The following is a 25954-nucleotide window of genomic DNA, read 5'->3' on the forward strand; positions in this document are numbered from 1 at the left end:
TACCAGGTCTTACTGGTGAGTGTCAACACTATTTTTATATCCTGTATGTGTATCTATATGTGAGGAGAGAAAACATTAAGAAGAGCTCTTTAAAAAGAAAAACTATTAAAAGGAATAACCAGAAAGATGTCCTCTCAATTAGTGTGTATATTTATGCTGCCAAAATTTTATGAACAATAAAGGCAGCAAAATAATGTAAATATCATAATTGGTTGACACATGAGTTAAAAAATCACATTATATAATGATCACTAAGAGATGGGACAATACAAAGGAGGGAAGAGAGAGAACACAGAGAGAAAATTCTAAAAACCAGTTTAAAAAAACAGATATGCACATATGACATGTATATTTTGAGAGCTACCATGTAATTCTCCTAAAACTTAGGCAGATTTTCTAAAAAATGCACAACCACAATAGAATGAATCTCAACATTCCTCTCAATGGACAACAACCAAAAAGAAACAAACAAAAAAAGGCTGATAATCTTATGTAGGCAAAAGCCACCTTCATCTTCTCTTGTGAAGAACAACTGTCACAGGGGGCCAGGGAGATGGTTCAGTCAGTACAGTGCTCAAGTCCAACCCCTGGAAACTGGGTTGAAAATACAGAGCTAGGCCTGGTAATGTACGTTTGTAGACACCAGTGCACCGGAGAGTCAGACAGAAATGGGTCCCTGTACCTTGATAGCTAGCCTACTGGGCAATTCCAGACCAATGAGAGACCCTGTCTCACAAGACAAAAGTGGTTGACTGTACCTAAGAAATAACACCCTAAGTTGTCCTGCGATTTCCATATGCACACATACTCAAGTGGATGTACACTGGCACACACGTGTATACACACATACACACACACACATAAACAAATTACAAGCATCAGTTTCTATTTATGTCAAAGAAAGTATACAGTGACATTTTAGCTCCATCATGGGGAAAAAAAGCATCGAGTAAACTGGTAATGAATAAAAGTCAAAGGAGGTACGCATAACGACTGCACAGTGAGCCAATCAGAAGTGAACTGCAGCCGGGCAAGCCAATCAGAAGTGAACTGCAGCCGGGCAAGCCAATCAGAAGTGAACTGCAGCCGGGCAAGCCANGGGCAAGCCAATCAGAAGTGAACTGCAGCCGGGCAAGCCAATCAGAAGTGAACTGCAGCCGGGCAAGCCAATCAGAAGTGAACTGCAGCCGGGCACGCGAACAGACACAGAGTAGACAGTATGCCTACTCCGATCTTAGTCTGGGGATGAGAGAAGAATCTTCTCTTCCCCACTCGCCCGTCCCCACTGAGGGTTCTACCCTCTGCTCTGCACCTGTGAAGGGCAAGGAGTCCTAAATGTGACCCATCTCCATGCCACACCAGCTAACAGCCAGTATGAGGGGAGATGCTCAGCCCCCCACCCCCACCCCCATGTAACCCTCCAGTTGACTGTCTTTACTGCTTCCGGCTCCTGTGTTCTCTTTTCTCTACTTCCTTTAGCTAGAATGCCTCTCCTCCCTCAAACCCTCTGGCCAGTTTCACTTAGGGATCCAAAAAGTCGCATAGCACAAATCTGACCCCTTCATTCCACTCCTTTAACAGTCTACAGGAATCCCACTCACTGACACAGTTTATCTAACACAGTCTGTTGCCCCCAAAGGATGCTCAAAATTCTTCCCTGAATGAATGGACAGCTAGGTTAAAAGTTAAATACCATTAGGCATAGTAAGTTTCCCACACTTGAACACTATCATGTGGGAATCCCCACAGTGGACTGATCTGTGCTCTACTACTTGATGTTTGTAAGAGTCCTCCCCACCTACGCACATTCCTCCCTATGCCCAGTCATACTGACTCTTCACACGGCTTTCTATCATGCATCAATCACCATGAATGGGCCTTAAACAGCTAACTCTTTTTAGCAGTTGAGTTTACCAAAAATATTGCCTAGGGTTGAACGCCATCTTAAAGGGTCTATTAAAAGATGATAATAAAGGCTGAAGAGATGGCTTGGTGGCTAGTAGCAGTCATTGTTCTTGCAACGAACCCAGGTTTGATTCCCCGCACACACATGGTGGCTCACAACCAACTGCAGTTCCAGTTCTCGGAAATCCAGCGCTGGCATGGCCAGGGTACACATTACATATGTGAAGGCAAAACACTCATCCACCTAACATACAATACATAGAGCTTTAAAGAGATAATAATTTGTGCGACTTACTGAACACATCTCCTCTGGGTTTCTGAGGATCCGTCTGTATCCTGTTGTCAACCGTAATTACTCGTGTAGTGGTACTGGTAGCAGGTGCTATAGTGGTGGGGCTGGGAGATGGCCTTTCTGGGGTTGGTGGTAGTGGAGTTGTTCTGGGCTCTGTCGGGAGGGGTGGTGGAGGTGGTGGAGTAGGCTGTGGTGTTGGGTTTGGTGTAGGTCTTGTTGTTGGCTTGGAAGTAGGCCTGTTGGTAATGATAGGAGGAATATATGGTGTCTTCAGGGGCCACCTCGTACTCCCAGCATCAGGAATCCTGTTAGCATGTCCTCCATCGCCCTTTGAGATTGTACCATTTCTTTCTGGCACATGGATTGGACCTGAAGGTTCAATCATGACTTTGGGTATATCTGAAAAAAGAAATAAAAAAAATGAAAATTAGCATGAAGATATTTCTCTCTAAAAACTGCAACAGGAAAGTGCAATCAAAACACATACACAGAAACACCTCATGGTAATTGAGCCCTATTTTCCACATTTATTGTCTTGTGTATAAGAAGTCACACTGTTTTCTGAATAACAAATGTGTATGTGTTAGGATACATGCAAAAATATATTGCTGTTTCTATAATGAATATGTATTATTTGACGCACAAAAAATGTTTTCAATATTTATAAAGCAGTAGCAACAGAAATCAGTATTTTCCCAAAATACGGAAAGATCACACTTTTGTGAGAAATGCAGTCTGTGCTGTGTCCCCGCCTGCCTGTGTGTTATGTAACTGTGCTCAGAAATCTACAAGCTAGGCAGAGACCTTCCTCACCTAGACTTTAGAGGTTGTAACTTACATAAAAAATTAGTCTTAGAGTTGACTGTTCTTCACATTTGGTAAGTTATATTTGCTTTCTAAAGTGACATTTTTCTGAAGTTAAAAAAAATTATCTGTGGAATATTTCCCACTGATAATCTTCACCAAAAAGAATCAATATTTAAGCTGCCCTGAATGATAGCCTCTAGAGTAGGAATGTCTTCATGACACTTCAACAGCCCTTCAGTCCACAGGATTTTATGCCCTGTGATTTTTCAGTAAATATTTTACTCAGGAAATTTTAAAAAATTATCTAGTGTTAGATGAAACGTGTGGCAAATTATGGCCTTTGGTTTGTCAACCTTTCATCTTCAAGAGCATGCATTTCTCTTGTTTATCTGGTAACCCACTACTCCAAAGATAACTTAGGAAAATCTAAAAGCAAAGCAGTTTTAAATGTAGAGAAAATAAACATTGGAATTATTTGCAGTAGTAGAGTTAAGAGGCACCAAACCAAAATAAAGAAACATGTAGAATATATCCAGATATCACAATGCAATGCTAACAATGGTTTTTATTTCCGATTCAACAAGCTCTAATTCCCAAAGAGGGCTCCATCTTTTTTCCTAGCCGAAAGGAAGCAGCCCCCCTAGACTTTACTCAGGAAATTCTAAAGATTTTAAAATTAGAATGTTTTAGAGTGTTTTTTTAAAATGTTTTTTAAAGTTACCCAATAGTTGATTTTATTGTTTATAGAATACCAGGCTTATATTAGTAGGTTTGAAAAATCACGCCTTCAATAACCAATTGTGTCCCTCATCTTCCTTGGCAATGGCCTTTATGTGACCCCCTATTCCCTGAGGAAATGAGAGCAGGAGGGGGCGTTACTCACACACACAGTTCAGTCCATCCCCCTCGTATCCATCTCTACATTGGCACTTGTAGGACCCATGTATGTTGTAACACCGGGCATAGCTGCTACACTGGTGCTGTCCAAGAGAGCACTCGTCGATGTCTGCAGAGGTAACAATGGTGACATGAAACAGCATTACAGAGGTCCCCAGAAAATGGCAGAGAACAGAAAAGTACCCGTGGCTCCAGAATGACTGGTGGGTTAAGGTGACATTTCCCCTCCCCTGTCCCTGTTCAGCTGTGACCACAGCTGGAGACTTCTCAACGCTACAGGAAGAAATAGTACACAAGGAAGGGAGGCTTCATTACCGTGGCACTGATATTTGCCTCCAATGTACATGAGGTCGAAACCAGTGTGACACTTGCAGATGTAGCTCCCAAACGTGTTGACACACTGTCTAAATCGAGGGCAGGAGACTCTTCCAGTCGCACATTCATCAATATCTAGAAACACACGTTAATCACGTCTTAGGAAGAGCAAAGATGGGAGCTTGTTATAACTGGTATCCCCCTGGCTACCCCGGCATCACACTCCACATTGGAACATCCCCAAAACAAAAAATTCCACACCTCCAGGTTTCACCTCAACCTCCTAAACTGAATTCTTCTGTGCTCACAACCAACAGCAGTAGATACGACACCGTCTACTTAGTTGCTTCAACTAAGCATGCGCGCTAAACCTTTGGCTTACAACTCCTAAACCACCACCAAGTCCTGTTATTTCTACCTCTAAAAGACTGCTGGAACCTGCATAGCACCGTCAACCTCCCCATTCCTACCCAGCATCCCTCGCTTTAGACTGAGACAAAGAAGTCTGGGAACTGGACTGCCAATCTTATCTCCTCCAGTCATTTCACCTCTATGCAGGCTCTTTAAATTTATTTTAAATTTTATTTTCTATGTACACTGTTTTGTCTGCATGTAGATGTGTGTACCATGTGCATGGCCCATGCCTATGGAGGCCAGAGACGGTTGGATGCCCTGGGACTGAAGTTACAGACTGTTGTAAGCTGCATTGTGAATGAATCCTGGAAGATGAGCCCGTGTGCTCTCAGCCAGTTGCCTCTCCAGTCCCTTGGCATGTTCGTTCTGTAGCTAATGGCCCAGGTCTAACTTTAGGAATCCCCTATGGATGATTTTCTAAGACAGGCCCTTTTGTTTCTCTTACTATCTTGTGCTAGCACTTAGCAGGGCCAGTAATTTTATTGATTATTATTAATGTTTTGTCTTCTCCCATAGGAAGTCACTTCTTTAAGGACCAAATCCTCATGTGCTTTGCCCGAGGCTATGCAGCCAACATAACAGTGTCTTGAATACAACAGCTGCTTAGTAAATGGGTCTTAATTAGTGACTAGCTCCATGCAGGAGACTCCACTTAGCTCTTTTGAACTTTTGGAACACATGAGCTCACTCGCTATTTGCAATGGTCTTGTGTAGTGTTATTCATATTTTAAAGAAAGGGAGGCCCAAGCTCAAAGAAAGGAAGTTCTTTTCCTAGCTAAGGTTACATAGCTAGTCTGCAGCTCAGCCAGGTTGAGAGAGTCCAAACTCTGCCATGATCTAAACTGCCATCTCAATGTTGTGGGAAAATGCTATGCCCTGTGGTGCAGCCCGTGTAATGCCGTAGCCTTGGTGACATGCTCAGCTCCATTGCTCTCTTCCTTCTGGGCTACAGAAACTGAGATCCAGTTTTCCTGAACCCAGTGCTCTGTTTCCTGCAGGGTTTTTGCACATTTGGATGGATTCCTCCATCTCATGCTTCTTCCTGCCCTTTGGATTTCAAAAATAAGATTGTGTTGGTCCATTCACAGGAATCTAAAATACCTGATATCTCCAGGAAGGCAGCTACATGCCTGACTACGTAACTGCCTTTTCCCTTATCCCTTTGACTGCCTTTCTCACCCCACAGCATCTCCTCAGAATGCTTCCCGAATGCACTCACCCACACAGGTCCTCCCATCGGGAGCTAGCTGCAGGCCAGGGGATGGACACTGACATCGGACCTGTCCTTTGACCACGTCACAGCCATACTGACAGTTTGCCATGGAACACGATAGGGCACCTGGGAAGAGAGTGGGTGAGTGGCTGCCTCCAGGAGGAAGAAAACATCTGTAACTCATGTACTTCTCTCACGTGTCCAGCAATAGGTGTCAGTGATTCAACAATAGGGAGTCAATGAACCAGCCCTCCAAGAAGGGCGAAGCAGGGTGGGAAGATGCTCTGGGACCATGGAATGATTGAAAAGTAGCCCCGCCCCATCATCCCCTTTGATGCTTTGGAAGGATTGATAGGTAGAGATAAAGCTTTCTCTGACACATACTGTTCAGGTCAAACTGAGGAGTGTCTCCAGATGACTTGAGTTAAGGGATCTTCCTAACCAAAATACCAAACTAACTGTCTCAGCTCCATATTCAAACCCCCTATAGGACAAAAGAAGATTCCCTATAGAGCCCCACAGTGTTAGGGGACTCTGGAACCATGAGTCAAATGCAACTAAAATATATTTTCATCAACTCAAAGTTCCAGGGATATGTCTGTGTAGCACTAAATAAAATTAGGTACTATCATTTTCTATACACAATTCAAATAAATCCGGCCACTACTTGTTGATTATAATAGAAACGTAAATTTTCAGCCTACAGAGACCTTTAGGGTAGTGACCATCTTAGAAACACATCCCAGTGATAACAGAGAACATCACACAATTCTCTCTGATAAAGATACACATGAAATGGACCCTCTTAGGCCTGGGGATGTACCTCAGTTGGGAGAATGCTTGCCTAGCCTGCATGAAGGCTTGCTTTAACTCTAGCAATTTATAAGACCAACTGTGGCTGTGCATGCCAATAATCTCAGAACTCGGGAGGTGGAAGAAAGACAACCAGCCATTCAAGACCATTCCTATATATATATATATATATATATATATATATATATATATATATCATGTTATATATATATATATCATGTTCAAGGCTAGCCTGGGATATATGAGATCCTATTTATAAAAATAATAATAATAATGTTTTCCTGATGTTATATTCATTTCCACTTAAAACAGTTTTTTTTTGATAATTCTTAAATCATCTTATAAAAATGATCTGAGAAATATTTTTGAACAGACCGGATAAATTCTCTCTAAGCAATGCCCCAGTGATCATTAAAATTCTTTTACATGGAGAACACAGGGAAAAACACGCTGAGAAAAACAGAAAATGTGATTCCTGCTCCAGATACAATTTATAAACCCATTTAATGTTGGCCTGCACAATAAGAAGAATGTCATGTATATAAATGTGCACCTCTGGTTTTGATCTTTAGTTCCTCGGGCGTGCACACAAACACGCTCACACATCCTGTTGAGTGGAGATGAAGAGGCAGCCTCCCCAGAGGCAGGCTACCAAAGCATGTCAGAAATCAAGCCCAGAGCACTTAGAGAACAGTTAAGATTCTTGACATACTTGAGCAGGACCCGTCTGGCAGCAGCATGTATCCGTTGAGGCAGTAGCACTTGTAGCTGCCGAACGTGTTCATGCACCTGTGCTTACAGGGCCGAGGCTTCAGGCCACACTCGTTTAAATCTGCGAACAGTGAGGGGTTAAATCAGAGACATCACAGCCTCAGCTCTGCTGGGAAATGTTCAAAACACCCCTCAGTGGAGAAGATGAGGGCAAAAATGGGTCAAGACAGTGAAAGCATCACTTTGGTGACAGATAAAAGTCCATGCGTATCATCCTAACTCGAATCCTACATTGGGGGCCCCCAGAGGCTGCTTGGGACTTTATGGATCTCTGAGCCTTAGGGACAGTTGGGAGCATTCTCCTCACAGACCTGTAATTCTAATTACAGACCTGTCTGTAATTCCTACAAAGAGCAGCATGCTCTCTTGTCTGTAGGGTGCTCTGTTGTCTGCGTGACTGCTACTAAGCTCACAGTACCTGCGCTCTGTCATTAGAGCCACTCTCGATAATGGATTCTATTAAAAAGGATACTACATGACACGTTTCACTTCATAGAGAATGTGCCAATGTTAAAACATCAGAATGAGCTGACCTGGTCAAAGGGCAGCTATGTTTTCAGAAGGGAAAAACCCTGCAGGGATCAGACTGACTGATTCTGTTTGTTTGTTTGTTTGTTTGTTTGTTTTCTTGTTCAACTTAGTAGATGCTATACTGACTTCAGAGTAAAGAAAATTCAGCTCCCTGCACACTAGTCCACTCAGTCACAAAACAAGATTTTAAAGCTTTTCAACACGTTTTCCTTCATGTGGCAGTTAAGAGGAGCATGTGGGAGCACTAAGGGACAAAACATCATTATGTATTTTATGTTTATTGGCTTAAGTATCAATGGGAAATTAATGAATTCCACAATATAAAAGTTTTTGCAACACAATTTGTACACTGCCTCAAGTGAACATAAAATTCGCAATGACATAAAACAATGAAATAGTAATGCCCATAATATAGACCTCATTAAAAAGAAATGTGACCACATGCTCACTTTGTCTGGAAACAGCGGCATAAGTGCCCGATTAGCATAATTTAGTGATCAATTTATCCATATCACTGAATAAAAATACAGATAGTATAGCTAGCTACCAAGCCGTTTCCTAATCTAATCAAAGTTAAATCTGACTGCTCCTTTCCCAGAGGTCTGTGATAATTTCACTGAAACATCCAGTTATACCATGTTTTAAAGTCACCAAATAAATATTACACCTCAAAATATTTTTCATATTAACGGACTTTCCAACTTGGTCTTTTTTCTGCCCTTACCACAGTGCAAGCATATTGGCAGCAGGGCAGATTCTAGAAAGGTTAGATAAACACAGCAAATGTCATTTCCTATGTTTTCTTCAGTTTTTTGTTTTTATTGTCTCTTGCCCAGTCAAAGGTTTTCAAAACAGAACCACATTTTAAGTGTTTAAAAAAAGAATCCCTCTTCATAGAACGTGCTGTGTAGATTGTTGTATCAAAAAAGTAGACTTCTCTCTCCGTTGAAAGCTGCAGGAACAAGCGTGGCTGCCTGAGGTGAAATTCTCCTGCCTGTTCATACTCTTTTTGCCTTGTATTTAAAACCGTATTAATCATTTGCATCAGGAAACTCTTTCTTAGCTCCTAAAAGTTTTCTCCTCCTAAAAGTTTTCTCCTCATCCTTTACATCAATCCTGCCAGTTCACACTGGCCTTCATGGCTCCCGGGAGACAACCTATGAAGTACTTATAAAGCTGACTGTAAGAGAGAATCTTATTTCAAACGCCACAGAGTAGAGTAAGATATGACTCTGTATTTCGGGAGAAGGCTATTGATGGCTTTTTAGAGTGTCAATTAAGATTCCCTAGTTTATTTTTAGAGAGCAACAGAAACTTCTGGTGGTTTCTTACGGGAACCAGCAGCTGTTTACAACCAGGGCAAGCTCACAAGCCAGGAGTATTTGATGCCAGTGGGAGTCTCTCTGACACCCGCCCCTACTTAAAGCTGAAGCCAATTAGCGGCGACACATCCACAACCCGGTCCAGTGTTGGCCAGTGGAGCCCTAGGCATGGCTTTGGGAATCCAGCCTGCTTGCCAGAGGTCTTAAAGACTGCCTTTAATCCATATTTATCTTTTCCTTCCCATGGGAAAAGTGTTTTGTGGTTAGGAATCATGAAACCGAAAGGATATAAAAGCTAAGAGCTGTGTTAAGGATGCTGAAGGGTAGCTCTCCAGAACTGATGGCTCTGGTGTGGTGCACATGAGGAAGGACTCAGTTTTCTTTAAGGGGCTGGTCACTGGGAGTTTGACCATGCTCCAGTGAGCACACAATGGACTTGATTTTTCCTCTTCCTTCTCCTCTTCCTCCTCCTCCTCCTCTTCCTCCTCTTTTCCGGGTAGGTGACAAAGGTAGGAAGACTGGGAAGTGAGTGTGATCAGGGTTCATGAAGCAAAATTCTCAAATAATCAATAAAAATATTATGTAAAAAAATGAGCAAACTGTCATTTTTTTAAAAAAAATCTGAAAACTTGATTTATGAAAAAATATGGAAAAGGAAAAAACAGAAAGCATTCAATGGGTAAACATTAGGAGATATTGGTTCTATTACCTGATATTAAAAGCTATGTAATAATTCAGGCATGTAGAAGCAACTTGAGCAATTTTCTAGCAGCTGCTAATGGACAGGATGGCATTCCCTTGACAGGTGTTTGGTGTTATGTTAATATCCCCGATGACTGCCTGGCTCCATCTCCAACAGACTCACAGTGCCCCTTACCAGAACTACGACAGGCCTAGGAAAACAGGGGTCCAGCCTGTGGTGGGAACAGCAAAGCTCCTGGCATCTTTTCCTCAGGGTTTCCAGTGTGTAATTATCCCACCTTATTTCTGTGTTGACCCAAAGCCTTACAAAATTGAGGTACTATGTGATAAATGTGGTACTCACATCTGTATTTTTATCTAATCAAGTCAGAAGTTTTAAATGACACTTTCAAATTATGGTAAATGTCCTTATAACAAGCACGAACGACGCCCCGTGATCCTCACTGTCTTAGAGAAATTTAAAAGTTGGTACATGAGTCTAGAAAATAAACCTAAGTGTTTTTATTTTAAGGTTTCTTTAATCTTACCCTGGAAGCATAGTATAAGATCTATAATAAAATTATAACGAATTCTATCATGAACATAGCTTATACCAAAGGATATAATTTTATCCCTTATATTTAGACACTTTAAATACTACGCATATAATTCATGAAGAACATTATCATCACGGCTACATTTAAGCAGGCTGGTGGATTCAGGAGCTAGCAGCGGGAAGGTGGGGTGAGAAGGGAGCTGGACCAGAACAGAAATGCAAGCTGCATAGCGTCATTATTTGACTTCAGGACAAAGAGAGTCAGAAATTGTATTAGCATGCAGACAACGAAAGGTAGCTGGAAAAACCTGGGAGAAAGTCCTCACATTAGGAAGCCACTGGAGTTTTACAGAAAGCCACCTTCCGTTCACTTTAAAGCATCTGGACTTTTCCCCTTTGATGCTTACATTGGATGATATTTGAGAAATCTAACCTTTGAAACTTTATGTCACAGGTGAATAGATGTCTAAATATCGATGGCCATAACTCTCTTAATTATGAGCAACTCTAAAATGAATGCCAACGTTTTGGCTCCTTGTACAGAACGAGTACAAATTTAGCAAATTCCCCATCAGCAGAGGCAACAATTTTTCACCAGCAATCTCAGTTACTGTGAGTTAAGCACATCAGCGGGTAAAGATAAAATCTAGAACTGGAGAGTGCTCCTACCACCTTATTCCCCTACAGATGCTTTCATCACTATGGAGTCTACAAAATAGTTCTGGGTTAACGGGTTCACAGCAGCTCCACAGACAAGCAGGGCAAGAGCTACCTTCCTGTCCCCTACTACACAGTGGGGAATAAAACTGAGATGCTTCCAACAGACTACCAAGGAACAACTGATTAGGACCAGAACTCCACCCTTTGGCCATTACAGAGTGTGCACCAAAAGGAAGGAGCCAAAGTGTGGTCTGATTTCTAAACAAACCTAAAACCCCATATCCCAGACAGTAAGAGAAGAAGGGCATTAAATTCCTTTTCAAATCTACTGGAAAAAGTCATCGAAACTCATAGCTTCGTAGAGGAATTATTGACTCTTCCTATATACGAAAACAAAACCTATCTTGCAATCTGATTTTTGGGAGAAGGTTTCCAAACTCAGAGAAGAGGGGAAAGTAGCCATTTGTGGTACAGGAAGAGGAGAGAAAGCTCCCTGCTTTCCAGGGCACAGAGAATCAGCAGCAGGTGACAACTCCCAGGCCTGCTTTACATGCTCAGGCTGAAGGCTGGGCATCTCTGCACCAGCCTTCATTGCAAGAAGTCACATAACTGCAGGAAGCCTTGCAGGTGGGAGTAGCAGCCACCTGAGACAACGTACGCTCACCCCTTGAAGGTACACTTGTGGCTTGATGATCCGGGGGTTGGAAAAGAGGCTGTTCACTGCCTTGGTCAAGAGGAGTTGGGTGGAAGGACTCATCTTCACAGCGGGAAGAAGGTAATAAGAGTCAGCTTTGAACTGATGTCATTTCTAGCCCTAAAAATCTTCACAAGTATATATTAAACAATTACAAAATGTTGATGGAGCTTAATAGGGCTCTGGCTACTTCACAAATAATTTCCAACCATTTTCTCTCTTTCTTTATTTTCTCTCTTACAATTTCTCTAGTCACCTTCCTTTCCAAAGAAAAATTATAAATTAATAATCTACCATTCTTATATCATTAAAAAACAAAAATAAGATTAGCATGTCACATTCATCAACAGGAGTTAGACAATGAAACTAAATTATATAAATATTGACATAATCAACTAACCCTGTTTAGAATATTAAAGTTTAAATGACCAATTTAAGAGTTATCATATATTGTTACATTGCTAATAATAGTTTAAAATATTCCCAAGCAATGCACAAATGCTTATTTGCATATGGACTTTACCTAAATTATAAGATGACAGACCACCATGCTTTTATTCAAAAGTAAAAACTTACGCCTCGTTGAATTAGAATGCACATCAGACACTTTAAAGAGCAATGCTAACTGTTACCTTTGGTATCTAACCAACTACGGCGACCTGACTGGGCTCAAAGCTGAATGTCAAATGTCAATGAAGCCTCTTGGCTTTCTGTGTCACAACGCTGTTTATCGGTCCCTTAACCTTCTAAATCAAAGGCACATTTGTTTCTGGGGTTGGAACTTTTAGAAAGCAAGGTTGTTGATAATACCCTAGTTAAGGTGAAAGCACTCACAAGTGTGCTCAGCTCGGCAATCGGCGATGCTGTAAGCAGTACGCACCCAGACTTAACGTCTGGCTCTACATTGTGGTTCTATGCTGGTCTTTCCTTGGGATGAGGAAATCAACATATGGCTCAGAAACTAATCCAAAACTAGTTAGTAATCAATACTTATAAACGATTTCTTCTGAAATTAATATGAAATGTTCATTTAGAAGAATGTCTTAATTTCTTAAAAAAAAAATTATGACCACATGATATGTTTGCGTGCTTCGAATCTCCAGGTGATGTAATTTACATGCCAGAAGGAATTTTCCAGTGAGACAACTATAAAAGGATTATTTATAATGTATTCTTTCTTTACACTTCTTTACATGGGATAGATTTGTTTGGGTAAAGATGCTTAAGGAGAAGGAAATAGGCATGAATCACATTACTGGAGAATAACAAGGAGGGGGGGAGCAAGTGATTAAAGATAATCTTGTCAGAATTTAAGTTTGAATTCCATCCACTGTAAAAGGCAGCGCGTGTCTTAGAGAGTATGCTAATGATTTCAAAGGCATAAGTTCATAGCTGACCTTAGAGCAACAAGTCCAGAAAATGACTCAGAGGGAGGAGCGACACCCCACCCCCTACCAGCCTGGGTGTGTAGACTTTTAAATCTAGCCAGTTGAAAGCATGGTTTGCCCTCCCGTTCTGGTCGTGCCCAGGCATCTCTCAAGTACTAGTGTCTGTTATTCATTCGAGAGCTTTATTCTTCCAAGCAGGTTCCCAAGGCTGCTTCTGAAGCAGATGGTACCTGCACTGAGATTACCTTACTCCACTGCCTAACTGATCATATGCTAATTTCCAGTTATGTGAGATTTTTCTTTTCAAACTTACTGCTTACTGACATTCCTCTATCTCTGAAGCATGCTTTCTACTTTATGAAAATGTGTAGGTCTAGATAAAAGCAGTTAATTTATTGTATGGTAAGTCTGCACAATTTGCTCTAGTAAGGTTTATAGGGACTTCAGGCTGAGTGCACACTAACCCAGGCATAAGGTGTGATACCAAAAATCTCCACAGGACTCTCTTAGGTTCCTATGACTTTTAAGACCAAGAGTCCTGTGTGAATCTGTCATTCAGTTACTAAGTGGGTAATGTGCACTTAGCAAATATGAGTCCCATGCCAACATTCCTTAGGAACCCAGAAATCAGAGAGGCTGCAAAGGTCCTTGCTGCTCAAGAATGAACCAGGCCTGTTGGGATGCACCCTGACTGCTGTCTTTACAGGGACACCAAAGTCACACACATGGTTTAAGATATGTGAGCTTATTTTTTGTTTTCAAGTAAAGCATAGCTCTTATCTTTGCAAATGAAAGTTGACATTAACTTGTCTTTCTTTTTAGCGTTCTAACTCTAACAGTTGAGATTTGCAGGTATAGTTAATTTAGAAGAGGAGTCTGGTGTGGAAGGCTGTGGAGGAAGAGTCAAATAATCAAGTTTCCAGTTGCAATTTTTCACTGAAGACTAGCATAGCAAAATGAATACGGAGGATGTAAGCCATAGCTCGAAGCCAACATAGCCTTTCTCAACTAGTTCTGTTTACTTAGGCAAGACACCTAATATCTCTGACTTTGGGTCTCTTCAAATGTGGTCAGTTTTGTTATTACCTATATACCTAAGTATAACAAATGGTATTCCATTTCCTAAAAGACTTACCAACTTATTAGTGGAGAAAGAAGAAATTCTAGAATGTAAGACTTTTAAAACCATATGTATGTATGTATGTGTGTGTATGTATGTATGTATTTTATGTTTTATTTGTATGCATGTGTATATGAGGTGGTAGTGGGGTGTGTGTGCCATGGCACATGTGTAGATGCCAGGGGACAACTGTGTAAATTTAGTTCTCTCCTTCCACCTTTATGTGGGTTCTAAGGCTCAAACTCAAGTTACCAGGCTTACCCAGGAAGAGCTTTTATCTGCTGATCCCTCTCAGGGCCTCAGAATATAAGAATTAAATTACAGATTTAACCATTTGCTTCTTCACAAACAAAATCTAATGAGTATCCAAGAACACAAGTACGGGAACATCTTTTGGGAAAATATATTTGTCTAAGATTTACCATCCTTTTTTGGTTTTTAACTCTTTCATAGTTGGGAGAAACAGCTATGAAAATGGCTGGGGGCAGAATTTGGAATTCTTTATGTGTCCAGGATAGAGGTGCCAGGGCTCCCCCATGGTTTGCCTACCTTGGTTGCAGGTTTTCCCAGCAAATCCAGGGTGACATTTGCACTTGTTTGGCCCGACGCACTCTCCGTGTTTGCACTGTGGTTGACACACAGCTGTGGAAAGAGGACAGTGTGTGTCAATCCTGGGTCAGCAGTGCAGCCCCCATAAAGCGCTAAGGTCACAGGCCAGTGTGACGATACAGCACTAACAATTTACAGTAAAGTCGCAAAAGTTATGCTAAAAGTTTCTTTCTGCAACCTACACTGTGAACATGCATGTATGAATTTATCATGTATGCATCACTTGGGACTGAAAAATTTTGTCACCTGAGCATACTGCTCAAATAATTAAAAAAAGGTCACACATACCTTCACAAAAAATGTTCACACACAATTTCAAACGTACTCTCTCAAGTACAAGTCAACAAAACGTTTAGTCTGAACTTACTGGGTTTCTATGAAATCAATAGTTTTCCAGGCTAGGATGTGACTTGGTAGTCAATCACTTTCCTAGAATGTGGGCGACCTGGGTTTGATCAACAATATGGTCACAAACCAAAAAGACATAAATTTCTTATTAAAGATCAATGAATTACTTTATAGGCAATCAAAGCCTAAAAATAAATGAAATAAATAAAAACAAAGTTCTTCATTACTTCTATTCTCAGATATTCTCATCATCTCAGTCCCTCTTAACCCTGGTGTGCATTACAGTATTTTTTTTTCAACTTATAGTGGCTTCCTGTATCTCAGCAAAATTGAAAGTTCTCAGTTTAACCTTATTCTTCTCTAACAAACACACTCCCTTCTCTCACAAGAAGGCAAGTCTTTTTCCAGCCCAGAAGTTTATCTCTGCCTTGTATCAGTGGCAGTTCATGGGGATCCTTTTCTTACTGGGAACATCTGGCAATGTCTAAAGACATTTTGGGGTTTTCTGGCAGATAGGGAATAGACTCACCTACAGATGTCCCACCTACAAAATAAACTATCTAAATGACACCAGAATGTCATGGAGCCAAGGACGGGAAAGACTGTTCTAGGATATGCTACCTGTTCATGATATTACTCTAATATGAAAAATAGCAGCATGATTTCTGACTTCAAGGAGCTGACAATCTATTTAAAGCAAAATTATCCCATGTTCCTTTCTAGATTTAGAGTGTGTCTGTGCGTGTGTGTGTGTACACATGCATGTGTGAATATAGGCTCTGAAGAATCCAGAAGAGAACATCAGATCCCTTAGAACTGGAGTTATAGGCTGTTGTGAGCCACCTAACATGGGTATTCTGAACCAAATTTGGGTCCTCTGCAAGAGTAATCCACACTCTTAAAACACTGACCCATCACTCCAGCCCCATGACACATGTTCTCAATTCAAGATAATAATTACTTATGAGCATAGTAGTTAGCAAACAGCCAATGTGTAAAGACATCACCACATACGGGCTTGGACAGAAAGCTTCATAAAGACAAGTGTGCTGGATCGTGAAGCATGGGAACAGAAAAGAAAGATCACCCATGGAGAGGAAACATGTGCAGTGAAAGTGGACCAAAGGTGAGAGGTCAGTCGAGAGGCCTGGGTAGCTAACAAGATGAGTAAATGCTCACGGAAGAGTAAGAAGCGACCGATCGTGCTTGGAATGAGATTGTGGTGTTCCTAAAGCCGCAGACTGAAAAGTGATACTTTATCTGCAGGAAATGGGAAGTTTCTGGAGGACTATCATGATCAGGAGAATTACTGTATAAACAGGAAAACCGTGAGGACACTGGTGTGGTGAATCATTTCGAGGTAAAGGGGAGCGATTAGGTCCGAGAAGTTCAAGTTCAGGCTGGACCTAGACAACCATGATGTGTGCTCCTGACAGGAAGAGATGAACTTCAGTAAACAGCAGGTGCAAAGCAGATAGGCCTTGAGCTAGGGCACCGCCATCAACCCTCCCTCTGCCTTCTGAGACCGTGGACTCCTGTTCCTTCTCTGCAGCCTATGCTGTGCTCCACTGTGGGATGCGGAATGTTCCAGTTTCCTCAGACAATTCTCAAACATTCCCTTGACACTGCTGTATCCGACCTACACTGTATATTCGTTTTGGACAATCCCTTGCTCAGCTCTCCTTGGTCTCCCACGAGTGTACTGTCCCTGTCCCTGTCAGCCTATTTATTATGACAATTAGGCCCATTGACTACAATCCCTACTGTGGTTTTCTAGTATTACTTCCAGTGAATAGGTCAATAGTTTATACTGAATGAAGGTTTTTAAAGGAAGTCTTCCAAACATGGTTCTCTGTAATATCTAGACCTCATCATCGAGCAATTCAAGTCTGGGGGAAAAAAAGGTTCATTTTAGAGAGCAAATATTGCAGCACTGTTAAAATGGCTCTGCAGATAAGGGTGCCTACCACCAAGTCTGCCCTGGTAAGATGGCTCAGCAGGTAAGGGTGCCTGCTACTAAGTCTAATGAGCTGAGTTTGATTTCAAGGCCCTATATGGTAGAAGGGAACCTCCAGCTCCCACAAGCTGTCCTGTGACTTCCACTGGCACCATGGCACGTGCACATTGCACATACATACCTGAATAGATAAATACTTTTTTTAAAAAAGATTGCTATTCCCTTGATTATGACATTTTTATATATGAATGTAAACTAAATAATCAAGTCTTCTGAGGCACCCAGAACTTGATGTTGTCCTTAAAAAGTAGCATTACATATCTGTTCCATGTGAGTCAGAGTGATAATTCCCTAGAATAACTGGGATGTGACAATATCTGAATCTATGGAAAGGTGGCTTTAAAAGGTCCCTGTAAACATGATGTTCATTTGGAGGCCAGTTGATGGTGCAGACTTGTGGCCTCCAGGTTGGACTGCCTTTGACCTCTGACCAGCTGATGGCCATCCATTCATGGCTTTTGGGTACCTTCTACTCACAAAGGGTTTTGTTGTCCTCTCTCCTTTCTTATTTGCTCTCAGCAGGATGCCCTAATCTTAGGAGCATCAAATGTACACACTCCAAGAGGTCAGGGCCGTTAATGGTGCTGCTACATTTAGGGACTCTGCTGATTGCGTTTCTACCTGACGCAACCAGCAGTTACAGATTACCCAACAGCTATTAAAAGAGGTAGAGTACACAACAGAGCTGACACAATCAATTACTTTCTTCAGAGAAAATTAAAACTGTCGACAAAAGTTTTGATAAAATCCCCACCCCCCCAATCTGGGTTTTAGGTCTGGGATAGAAGTCGGTAAATATGCACCAAGCATTTATTATACTTGATACACACATATGGATAGATGGAAGCATGACTAATTTTATTTTGGCCACGCCAAGAGCCAGGATTAGAGAATTTCAAAGTGGGGAAGGAGTGTGGACAATGACTGTGATCACAGAGCCTCAAGTCTAAACTACCACCACAGAGAACAAACATCCAAGGGAAGGGGCAGTGGAGACTACAGGCAAAAGCTTTCTAGTGTGAACAGGTGGAAGAGGGGAAGGCAGTGAGGGGGTTCTCACCGAGTGGGACATCTTTGTAGGCTATCCCCCCTGAAGTGCTTAGACAGCAGGTGAGATCAAAGGAAGCCCCAGAGAGAGCACAACAGGCCAGCAGCATGCTTTGGCTTCCTGCCTTTCCATTTCCTTGTTGCCTTACTACAGAATGTCTTTCGGCTTTTACTTCATATAAAATATGCACGGTAAGTTTACAATGGAAAATTACACTTTCTATTCTCCTTGGCAGATAGGAGTAACCAAAGGACTCAATTCTAGCTAATTTCTAATATAAACAGAAGTCACTGAGTGGAGCCATTAGGATGCTACTTAGGGGAGCTTGTCAAAAAATGCCTGTCTGTGCCATACCCAGAGATCCATCCCATAATCAGCCTCCAAACGCTGACACCATTGCATACACTAGCAAGATTTTGCTGAAAGGACCCTGATAAAGCTGTCTCTTGTGAGGCTATGCCGGGGCCTAGCAAACACAGAAGTGGATGCTCACAGTCAGCTATTGGATGGATCACAGGGCCCTCAATGGAGGAGCTGGAGAAAGTACCGAAGGAGCTGGGGTGGGGGGGGAGGGATCTGCAACCTTATAGGTGGAACAACAATATGAACAAACCAGTACCCCCCGGAGCTCATGTCTCTAGCTGCATATGAATCAGAAGATAGCCTAGTCGGCCATCAGTGGAAAGAGAGGCCCATTGGTCGTGCAAACTTTATATGCCTCAGTACAGGGGAACGCCAGGGCCAAGAAGTGGGAGTGGGTGGGTGGAGGAGTGAGTGAGGGAGTGTGTGTGGGACTTTTGGGATAGCATTGGAAATGTAAATGAAATAAATACCTAATAATAATAATAATAATAATAATAACAAAAAAAAACCCCAAAAACCCCGCCTGTCTGTATTCCTGCTGGGAATGGAGAGTTACAGCTCACTTCTGACCAGTGATGCTGAGAATGAAAAGAAAGATAGAGAAGGATTCATAACATCAGCCCCACTCCTTCTGGCACTGTCACACCCAGCTAAATACAAACCCTGACTGGTCTTGAACACTAGGCTCTGGAATACGAACTTAACAACCTGCTCTTATCAAGACAAGGGTATTTTTTCTGCTTTTTTTTTTTTTGGATACACAGTTGGAAGTCCTATTAGTAACTTCTAGTATAGAAATAGAACACACCATGTTTTTTGTATCTATAATGCCACATACTCTGCAAGTATGCAAAGAGCTTCATTAATATATATAAGTAATCAGAAAGCGCATGCTTATTTTAAAAGCTATGCAAAATTGGTTCCCCTTTTTTGTGTAAACTGGCCTGCCTAGTAATAACTTATTCCATTGTAACATGGCTTTCAGGGATGGGCAAAAACTGCATGCATAAACTATGCTACTCAGTGAATTGAGACATCTGCCTGACTGAAGAGATTGATCTGTTTTTATCTTGTAGTAATCTTCCAAACTGTCAACAGGAGATAGTCCATGGAGCCTGGAAGAAATATACTCCAGGTAATCAGAGAGGCTTACCTGGGTTCTCTGATCTCTGTATGGACCAGGAACACGAGAGACAGGCCACATTTGATGGTGTACTGCCCCTGCCATACTTATATGGTTTCAGCTCAGTAAATAAAGGCCTCTTGAGGGTCACTGATCTGAGAGATTTTTGTTGTCCCTTCAAGATAGTGCACAGAGGTACATCACACTCAAAACATGACCCAATATTGCTGTCACATCTCTGGGGTCGTTGAGTAACTGCTAAGTCGTTGTTTTGACTTAAAAGACAAACAAGTCTCCATATTCAAAGCAAACACAGTTCGTCAATACCCCAACTCCATGCTTCTCACCTATGAGTATATTCTCAAATTTTACTCGGAGTCATCCTAACTATTACATCAGGGCTTGTGAAAGCTCAACAATGCCTTCTTGTCCTGACAAAAATATCGCTCTATCTATCCAAAGCTAGGAGACAATTAATCTTACTTATTAACTGTGTAATGTTTCATACCCACGTGAATCATACTGGCCACCAAGGGCCAACGTCTGGACTAAGGAGGACAAGCTGTGATGCTAAGGGGACAGCTGTTCTGGAAAGCAATGAGGACAAAGCCAATCCAAGCTCTATCCTTGACAGGGATTTTCTTAATATAAGAATGCCTCTGAGTCCTTGAATCTCATCTGTCATTTTGACATGGTGTCCTGCCTTCCCTTCCAAGTCATCTTCCTTAGCAACAAGGTGGTAAAAGGCATTCAAGAGCAGAGAAGAAAGAACAGCTGTAAAACTGTCTGTTAGAGAGCTCCCACAATTCCCTGCCACTCCATGGACTGGATTTGGGTAGATTTGGGGAGGGGGAGGATGCAAATATGAAGAGAGTCTCATTTGCAAAGCACAGTTGACCTTGGAAGAGAAAACATTGCTAAAAGCTATGTGAAATCCCTCGCTGCTTGTTAATAGAACCTAGAAGGAATGGAGGCAGAGTTTATAAAGAACTGCTGGAAAGGGCCCTGAGCCATCACATATCCCATGCAGAACAAAACCCATCAGGCAAGATCTCCAGATGAAAACAACTCTCAGTTTGCCCCAAACATCGTATTGACACTCGTCAATTATTCAACAAACTCAAAACATTACATTCCTGCTGTAATTAAAAACAGTGTAAAGAACCTCTGGTTCTTATCTAAAAGGCTATCGAGTAAATGCTCTCTTGGACACTAAATTAAAAACCATTTCACGTGGCTGAATTTTTCCTTGTAGTATCCATATAAGGCAGGAAAGATGTGGCCATTGCCGCTGAAAATCAGCTCAGGCTAAGTGAGTTGACCAATTTCAGCAAAAACATCTTGGTTCAGGCCAATGGTGGATTAAAAAAAAAGAGGGAGGCCAGAGTGTGAGGTAATTTGGAAATAGGAAGGAGAGGTTATGATAAAGTGCTAAGCAGAGAGGAATGAGAGCCGAGATTGGTGTTCAAATGCATAATGGCACGTAGTGACACCTCTAAGGATAAGTGCCCTGAAGAAACAGTCTATCATCCCCAAAGACTCTAGAGGAACCTGCTAGAATATCTTAAAATACAATAATCTCTTTGTTCTATTGCTCATTGTATACTCTGAAGCTTTAATGAAGTATTGCTACATATAAGGGTCTGTTGTTGTGGTTTTTTGGGCGGGAGGTTGGTTTGTTTGGGTTTTTGCAAAAATTGACATTATCATAATTAAACTTTTAACTAATAATGAACTATAGTTAAAAAAAAAGCCAGGATTGATAAATTGGTACCCACTTAGAGAACGAAGTGAAATAAATAACAGTGCCTTCCAAGAGCTCGCTTCGATTTTCTGTCTCTGGGAACATCCGATTTGGAGGAATTTCTCAAGTGTCGCTTTCATCCCTCACTAACTGCCTGTATTTCTAGAGAAGCCCACAGGAATGGAAGAGGCTGCATATGCATCTTAGTGCCTCCATCCAGCTTCTGTTGATCCTCACTGAGCACGCTACCATTGCCCTTCAAAACTCTCTCCTGGGCTGGAGAGATGGTTCAGCGGTTAAGAGCATCGACTGGTCTTCCATGGGTCCTGAGTTCAATTCCCAGCAACAGCTTGGTGGCTCAGAACCATCTGTAATGGGATCTGATGCTCTCTTGTGGTGTCTCTGAAGAGAGCAACAGTGTATTCACATACACACACATACATTTTTTTAAAAAGCATTTTAAAAAATCTCTCTAGGTACTGGTGTCATTTTTCAATTTACTTGAAATTTTGCTCCTGTGTTCATGGAGACAGAGTGGGATTTAGGGTAAAGCCAAATCAGAGTTTAAGCTCGTATGAGAGGCTGTTACTGTGCATTCCTATGGAAAGGTAGATAGTTCTGTTTTCTTGTTAAGTGGCTATGTGTAGCAGGATGCACAATAGAGCTTGGGTTTTTCTTTCTTCAAAGAGGGAGACCATAGAAAGTTACAGCATTCTTCCACAGCAGAAAGCAGAACCATATTTACAGACTGTTGGAGATCTATGCAAAGCATGTGGAAGTTGGCTTGGTGAGTTCCCACTGGCCAGATTCCGGATGGTGGGAACATCAAGAAGAGTAATAATGCCAATGTATAATAATTGAGCCACAACAGAACCCATGGGCTTGACGAGATTCCAAAAACAGAAGAGGCTTGCTGCCTCCTTGTAAAGGAGGCCAGGTAGTAAGACATATGATGGAACCGGAGAAGCAGGACATCATAAGCACCATTGAAAAGATGTGAAGAGTATCTACAAGCCAACAGAAGGTACAGGCTCAACTCACCCCACTGTGGACCATCTACTAATTCATAGAAAATGATAGTAAGGTAAGAAATCAGGTAAAATGTCAGTAGTTACAGAGAGAGTTCATCAGATGGAGTTCATTGATATCCACTGGCATCATTCTTCCTTCTTTTCAACTGAAACTTTCTTGGGTTGAGAGAGAGAGAGAGAGAGAGAGAGAGAGAGACAGAGACAGAGACAGAGACAGAGAGACAGAGAGAGAGAAGAAGAATTTGATAATATGGATACCTAGACTAGCATTCTTTGAGAGCTATTGCTCCTTTTTCCAATGTGTTTTCTTCATAGGGGTTGAGTACAGACATTGGAATAAGAAATCTGGGGAAACAGATGAACTATAAAGATTACCCAGCTGTTTTCTCCTCTCAAAGCTAGGCGAGAAGCTAAACATTCACCACATTGTCTTTTTCATTTTACTTGATGGAAAACTCACATGACTCAGATCAAACTTGCCCCCAGGTTTACTGAGAGAACTGAAAGGAACCCTGCAGTGAAGTACACAGAGCATCAGCTATCTCAGCATGCTAAGTGTTCATTAAAATGGTGTCCTAAGGATGGCAAAGCGGAGAAGCCCTCTCCAAGACAAAGTACGAGAACTATGGCTATAACAAGTGAATGCGACTGATCCCTTGTCCTGGAGCAGGTAGGTTCCGTAGGAGACATGGGAGCAAGCACAGATGTCTTGAGAACAAAGGACCCGGGAGGGGCAGAGCTTGTCATGTGGGTTTAGGAAAGCGACAAAGTGCTGTAGAAAGCAGTGCTGACTGATTCAACAATGTTGACAAGACATCAGATAGCACAACGCAACAACTCATCAAGAAATGATGAAACACATTATAGTGTTTCAATTAGCTTACACTTACCATATCTATTTTAGTTGAAGATTTGATCCTCTCTAAGGGGACACCAAACTTACGGAGGTGTCATCGTTAAGGACAGAAAAACTTTAATGTAGCCATCTTTTCCTTCTTCAGTAACAAAAATCCCTATGTTCAAAAAGTTCACTAACATGTGAATCAAGCCACACACTCATTGTTTCAAAAATTAAATCAGTATTAGGACTGTGCCTACACTAATAGGATGTGGGATGTTTGTGATTTTGACCATTTGGATTTATTTATTTATTTTAAATTATTAGTTGTTCCCACATTGACTGATAGAAAACCTTAGACAAGTCTTGATAACCTAAATGCCCATTAGTACAATACTGGTTAAATGAGAGAGGCACAACGGTCCTTCTCCCTCTAGCATGTGGACTTCAGTCCAAGCCTAAGCCACCATTAGAGGCTTCCCTTGACTGAGATTTTGGAATGGTGGTCTCTCTGTATTCACTCATAGGCTCCCTTTATTTGCCTTGCCTCATCATCCTTGCCTGAGTGCTTAGATAGCATGCAAGCCATATTGTATGTCTGAATTCTTCTCCATCCACAAGTGTCACCTCCAATCACGTATGGTGTCTGTTAGACTCATATGTAGACAGGCTTCAGGACTCAATTTTTACCTTCACTATCTCCAAAATTGGCTTTAGCCTCTTGTACTAAGTACAGCCCTCCTCGGGGCTTTTTCTAAGTCTCTCTCTATATGTCTGTTATAAATCACAAATACATACATTTACATATACATATTTCATGGTATATTTGAAGAGTTTCACAAATCTAGCTCCCAGACCTTGAGTTCTTTAAATATACAAAAATTCCTTTGAAACATAACGCAGTCTTCTGACAGAGACAGCCATGACAGGTATCCAAGGTGTTAGAAGAACATAGCCGAATTTCTCGGCATAGAGGTGGAAGACAAAAAAAATGCCAGGGACTGCCTTCAGGACTGAGTAATGAATCTGAAAGGAGTGGAAATGTATAACGTGGGCAGGGGAGGGGACTCAGAATGAACAGCAGCAGAATGGTCAGAAAGGCACAGGAAACAGCACAGGCTCTGCACCTGAAGGGCCATGCCACAGAGAGACAGACAGACAGACAGACAGAATATATATATATATATATATATATATATATATATATTCTCAGTAGAGTGAACACATGTAAACTAAGTTCCTTTTTGAACCCTAAGAGAGAGTTAATGAAATATAAAGTTACAATGGAGGCAGAGTAAAGATGTTCACTTTCACAGTAAATTGTCCTTCCTAAAAATCTGCTCATTAGAATTACATCTCCTGCATATTTTGGTTGTTGGTTTTTAAATTTTTTTGATTAGATATCTTCTTCATTTACATTTCAAATGCTATCCCCTTTCTTAGTTTCCTCTCCAAAAGTCCCCTATACCCTCCTCACTCCATGCTCCCCAACCCACCTACTCCTGCTTCCTGGCTCTGGCATTCCCCTATACTGGGGCATATGATCTTCACAAGACCAAGGGCCTCTCCTCCCATTGATGGCCGACTAGGCCATCCTCTGCTACATACACAACTAGAGACACAAGTTCNGGGGGGNGGGGGGGGGGACTGGTTAGTTCATATTGTTGTTCCTCCTATAGGGTTGCAGACCTTGTTGTTGGTTTTTGAGACAGGGTCTTGACAAAACCCTGCCTGGCCCAGAAATCAACACATAGACCCATCTCTGCCTCCCAAGTGCTGAGAGTAAATATGTGTGCCGCCAGGCCTGGATCCTTCATAATTTTGATTCCTATAATATAGAAAGTCCTATCCCTTCACATTTACACGTGGGCTGAACTGACTGGACAGCATGTCACAGATGCTGCTCCACTGGGTGTAATGGTGTCTGAAATGCTGGATCACCCTCAGGGGCAAACACTGCAGCAGAAGAAATAACGTTGGTCCACAAACCCCCAGAACAGCGGAGGGTGCATGACCCAGGCTCCATGCAAATGTAATAACAGAATGTAGAGAAGGCACAGAGGTCAGCTGTGACAGTAAGGACAGCATACAAAAGAAAGTGGGGTGTGAGCCCAGGCTTGACTGAGTTAGGAAGGCATACAAACTCCAAGAGCAACCCCGCCCGCCCACCCTTCCCAGCAACCACTCACTTTCCTCTAAACAGTCGTCTATAATTAGAAATGCTAGGGACATCAAATAGAAGAGGCGGTGGGGGCGGGGAGAGAGAATCTGCTTATAGAGGGTGACTTTTTTCCACCCTTGATATAAAGAGATGCTGAATCACTGCTTCTATTCAAATGTGGGCCCCAGGGTGACCTGGATGGCATCTTCACACCAACCGAACAAAAGCTTTTAGGAAACACTTCAGCAAATAGGATATGATTTTGCCTACGGCACGTTCTTCAACTTCAAGAT

General features: G+C 41.8%; 1 protein-coding gene across 4 annotated transcripts in view; it reads right to left on the bottom strand.

Annotated features, from left to right (window-relative positions):
- The window catches only part of Npnt (nephronectin), a 67991-nt gene that overhangs the window by 20054 nt on the left and 21983 nt on the right, over window positions 1-25954 (bottom strand). For 2 of the 4 annotated variants that reach the window (XM_021157581.2, XM_021157580.2), the window contains 7 exons: window positions 14929-15021; window positions 11842-11934; window positions 7369-7488; window positions 5850-5969; window positions 4217-4351; window positions 3888-4010; window positions 2201-2596 (listed from right to left, as the gene is read on the bottom strand). In XM_021157581.2, coding sequence (XP_021013240.1) covers window positions 2201-2596; window positions 3888-4010; window positions 4217-4351; window positions 5850-5969; window positions 7369-7488; window positions 11842-11934; window positions 14929-15021 — 1080 coding nt within the window. The remainder of the gene's footprint in view (window positions 1-2200; window positions 2597-3887; window positions 4011-4216; window positions 4352-5849; window positions 5970-7368; window positions 7489-11841; window positions 11935-14928; window positions 15022-25954) is intronic. The other 2 variants (XM_029475504.1, XM_021157582.2) reach the window with 1 other exon arrangement.

Source organism: Mus caroli, chromosome 3 (assembly GCF_900094665.2).
Source record: "Mus caroli chromosome 3, CAROLI_EIJ_v1.1, whole genome shotgun sequence".
NCBI classification, from domain to species: domain Eukaryota; kingdom Metazoa; phylum Chordata; class Mammalia; order Rodentia; family Muridae; genus Mus; species Mus caroli.